At 46.0% G+C, this 4717-nt stretch overlaps 1 protein-coding gene across 1 annotated transcript; it reads left to right on the top strand.

Annotated features, from left to right (window-relative positions):
• Positions 1 to 3553: 3553 nt before the first annotated feature.
• gpr173 (G protein-coupled receptor 173) lies at positions 3554 to 4717 on the top strand (the record flags this gene model as incomplete). The annotated part of the gene is made up of 1 exon (XM_084069825.1): positions 3554 to 4717. One exon carries the CDS (start codon positions 3554 to 3556, stop codon positions 4715 to 4717), a length of 1164 nt encoding a protein of 387 aa, XP_083925951.1.

The following is a 4717-nucleotide window of genomic DNA, read 5'->3' as shown; positions in this document are numbered from 1 at the left end:
TCTGTCAGCAAACGCAGGTCAGCGGTCTCCTCTTCCTGGCAGACAGTTGTTCCCTGGCCTTATCCTGGAATGTTGGTTGCCTGAAATGCTGCTTCAAAGTAGAGGTGAAAGCGGTGCATCTCATCCATTCATTTGGCCGGAGGTCCATCAATATTTGCAGTGCTTGTCACTCCAACACCAGGCCTACAGGTATATGACCAGCCATTAAGTTAAACCGACAAGGTATTCTGGAGGTCCATCTCTATTGAAGCAGGGTAGCTTGGCGCCTCCTCTGGATGCCATGACACCGTCAAAGCATGGTGTCGTGGAAGAGTGGCTGCTTGAGACCTGTGGAGTTGTCGATGGAGGTGGCGTACTGCTGATCATGCTTGACGGTGGCTGTCAGTGGCCCCAGGGATAGTCAGCAGCAATGGCATACTGCCAGTAATGCTGGGCAGCATGAAGCAGTGGTTGCCTGTAGCCCCAATTCAACTTCTTTATATAAATTATTTACAAAATGGGAGAATAATCTCATCATGACATACTCATCTCATTGCCCAAACATGAAAATGAAAGTCAATCAAACAACGCTAACACAAACCTTTAGGGGTTATCAAAGAGCTAGATGAGCTGCATCATACTGGTAATCCTTGTATTAAAAGCTCAGTGAAAACATGTTTTTATTTTCAGTGGGCCTGGGCTTGGCCTTCTGTTCATGTTTGGGATTAAGGACTTGGCACAGAAATGTACTTACAACATCAATACATTGACACCTGTGGTCTCTACCCCCTTTATGCTTAGTATGCTTTATATTCTCTTCACTTCACTTATGTGGCATGTTGCTTACATCATTCGTCATGTATGATGAGATCTTGCATGGTAAACAAAGGCATGTTCAGTAGGGTATCAGTTCATCATTTCACTTATGAAAGGCTGTTGGGAGATATGTAAAAATATTTAACAACCTTGTGATGCGTACCTCTCTAAATTGTAGGTATCAGAATTTGTTGGAAACTTTAGCCTGATTTCGTATTAGAACCCACATTTGCCTGCCTTTAACTAGTGTTGCTTTCTTTGAATGAAATTACTGGATAGTTTATTTATTTATGCCTTCCACCAGGTTTCATTACATGTTGTAAGTAAGCTGCTGCAAGTAAACACTAACTAGGGATTAAATATACAGTCACTTGTCAAGACAATTCTATATCGTCTGAAATGTAATAATAATAATTAAAATAATGAATGGAAATAATTATGGTAAAGGCATAATAAATATAAATGAATCATTATGGTAAAGGCATAATGATGGTAAATATATACTATTATAGTATTTATATATAATATAAATAATATACCTAATAATTATAATGTATGTATTATTATAACATTAATTAAGGCATACCTATACAAATTCAGACAATGGGATTTGTTTTCTGACATGCACATGCCCACACATACACATAGACAAGCAAAACACAAGGCAGAGTGGTGCTGTAGCTTAGCAACAAGTTGTAATTACTGTGAATTACTGTGATAGAAATACATTAGTATGCTTGCAGTGAGACTATGGGCCTGAGCTGGTTTCTCTGGCCTGTTGCACTGTTACAAAACATAATCATCATCCATGCATTCCTGCCACCATTCCAGAAGCTCCCATCAATATAAATGAGGTCGGTGCTAAAGTCAGTACAAAAACACACACCACATGCACACTCTCTCTCTCTCTCTCTCACACACACACACGCACGCACGCACGCACGCACGCACGCACGCACGCACGCACGCACGCACGCACGCACGCACGCACGCACGCACGCACGCACGCACGCACGCACACACACACACACACACACACACACACACACACACACACACACACACACACACACACACACACACACACACACACACACACACGTAAATCTAACCTCTAAATGCCTAATCCTAATCCCAAACTTAATATGTTCCTAATTGTAAGCCTAACTCCCATAAAACAACAATTTATCTTGTGAGGACCACACACACACACACTTAATGGAGCGCACCCACAGACACATGTACGTTGATGGAGTTTAAACCACTTAAACCATATATACTGTACTTAGTTGGCAGGGCTCATACTACGTCTGCTCCTTCTTTCCCTCGACAACAAATCTTTATGTTGAAAATAGTCGATCTACAAGCTTAAAACGTGCCACGTTGCAATGCATTGTGTGCTTGTAAATATGCTATTTTTTCAGAATGTTTGCTATTATACGACCCGCCCAGAATATGGATGCTAGCGACCATGTTGTTAATGTTAATGATGATATCTACAGGTATGTATCACTGAATATAGATGATGTAAATCCTTTGTTAGAGGACTCCTATTTGAAGTTTATTCAAGATACTGATAGATGAATAGTGCCTTGATTGCACGTTGAATAAAGTGAATATATTTGCCAAACCTCAGTTTTTCCTGTGGAGTAGTGATTATTTTTTATTTTTATGAAATGGGTTAGAATCTATACTCTCCTCACTTTCACCACACACAAACGAGAAGCTTTTCCACACCCTGACATGCACCCTCACTGTCTCTCAGACACACAGACACAGAGAGAGAGAAAGGAGGTAAGGTGGTGTAGCCTAGCAACAAGCGAGGTAATTATGGTGACAGACTAGCTGCTGGCATGCCATATAGCGTGTGGAGAAAACAGCTGATCCGATTGGTGCTTGGGGGGAGAGATGTTTCCGCAGCATGCTACAGCAGATGCCCGTGTGAACCCCTGTTTTGCCTGTTGGAGGAGCCATTGATTGATTTTGTGTGGGATATTTAATATTCTCAGGCTGAATAATTCAAAGAAACATCAAAGTCTCATGCTCCCACTCAGTCCCCCGGTCGCTGTAAAGGGAATGGGAATGCAGACTTTAACTCTCCCAGCCTAAAGTATGTGGTGTTACAATTTGATGCAACTTCTGTGCATTTACGGGGAAAGAAATAAGCTTTTAAGTTCAACCTGGAAACATGGATATAAACTGCTATTGAACTGAGCATGAATTACTTTGGTGGTAGTTTAAAGCACAAGATCAATCAATATATAGAATATGTTCAACTGAGTACTTCACTTATGTGGCATAGTTACTAAGTAGCACACTTCTACTCTGGTGACGTCATGTTATCAGTTGTAACCTGACTCAGTGTTGAGTCAGCGGACAGACTTCATTTTACCTCCATATATAGCATTTGTGAGTTAGAGTGTGTATGTCATATCTTGAACAAAGTCTTGTAAATATTCAGATGCTTAATCAAATGCCTAATCGCAACTCTTCTGTTTGTTGGTTTTGTAAGGCACTTGGAGAAGACGTGGAAGTGGGGCGTCAGGAAAAAAAAGGACCACCGAAAGAGGGACCCTTCTCAAAATGGGGCGATGCAGATTGGACTGTCCTGGTTCTATGTGAACTCTAACTGCAAGGCAACCACGAAGACGAAGGCAAGGGCAGCTGGAGGTGGAGGAGGAGGAGGAGGTGGTGGAGGTGGAGGAGGGGTGGCTTTGGCGATAAAAGAAAGGGGAGCTCGGGAGGGGGCTCACACAAGATGGCAAACGGAAACGAGAGCAGCGAGGGGCCGGCGGGACCCATGGGTGTGGCAGTGGCCACCACAGGGGGCATGGTGGCCGGCGGCTCGTCCTCAGCCGTCTCTACCTACATCAAACTGGTACTGCTGGGCTTGATCATCTGTGTTAGCCTGGTGGGCAACCTGGTGGTGTCCCTGCTGGTGCTGAGGGACCGGGCCCTTCACAAGGCACCTTACTACTTCCTGTTGGACTTGTGCCTGGCTGACACAATCCGCTCGGCCGTCTGCTTCCCCTTCGTGCTGGTGTCCATCAAGAACGGCTCTGCCTGGACCTACAGCGTGCTCAGCTGCAAGGTGGTGGCATTCATGGCCGTGCTCTTCTGCTTCCACGCCGCCTTCATGCTGTTCTGCATCAGTGTCACACGCTACATGGCCATCGCCCACCACCGATTCTATTCGAAGCGCATGACCTTCTGGACATGCGTGGCCGTGGTGTGCATGGTGTGGACGTTGTCTGTGGCGATGGCCTTCCCACCCGTCTTCGATGTTGGCACCTACAAGTTCATCCGCGAAGAGGACCAGTGCATCTTCGAGCACCGCTACTTCAAGGCCAACGACACGCTAGGCTTCATGCTGATGCTGGCCGTGCTCATTCTGGCCACACACGTGGTCTACATGAAGCTACTTCTGTTCGAGTACAAACACCGCAAGATGAAGCCAGTCCAGATGGTGCCAGCCATCAGCCAAAACTGGACCTTCCATGGGCCTGGGGCCACAGGCCAAGCGGCGGCCAACTGGATCGCAGGCTTTGGCCGAGGCCCGATGCCGCCCACCCTGCTGGGAATCCGGCAGAACTTGCACAACCAGAACCGGCGCCTGCTGGGCATGGAGGAGTTCAAGGCTGAGAAGCAGCTCGGCCGGATGTTCTACGTGATCACCTTGCTTTTCCTGGTGCTTTGGTCTCCATACATAGTGGCTTGCTATTGGCGGGTGTTCGTCAAGGCCTGCACAATACCACACCGATACCTCTCCACCACTGTGTGGATGAGTTTTGCCCAAGCCGGAGTCAATCCCATTGTTTGCTTCTTCCTCAACAAAGACCTGAAGAAAGGGCTCCTGGCCCACCTACCAGCCTGCTGCAGGACTAAACCTCATCTGCCACGAGAGCCTTACTGTGTCATGTAA

The sequence above is a fragment of the Gymnoscopelus microlampas genome (assembly GCF_963454915.1).
Source record: "Gymnoscopelus microlampas genome assembly, chromosome: 10".
Taxonomy (NCBI): domain Eukaryota; kingdom Metazoa; phylum Chordata; class Actinopteri; order Myctophiformes; family Myctophidae; genus Gymnoscopelus; species Gymnoscopelus microlampas.
Note: the sequence above shows the minus strand (reverse complement) of the source record. Positions and strands in the feature narration are given on the sequence as shown.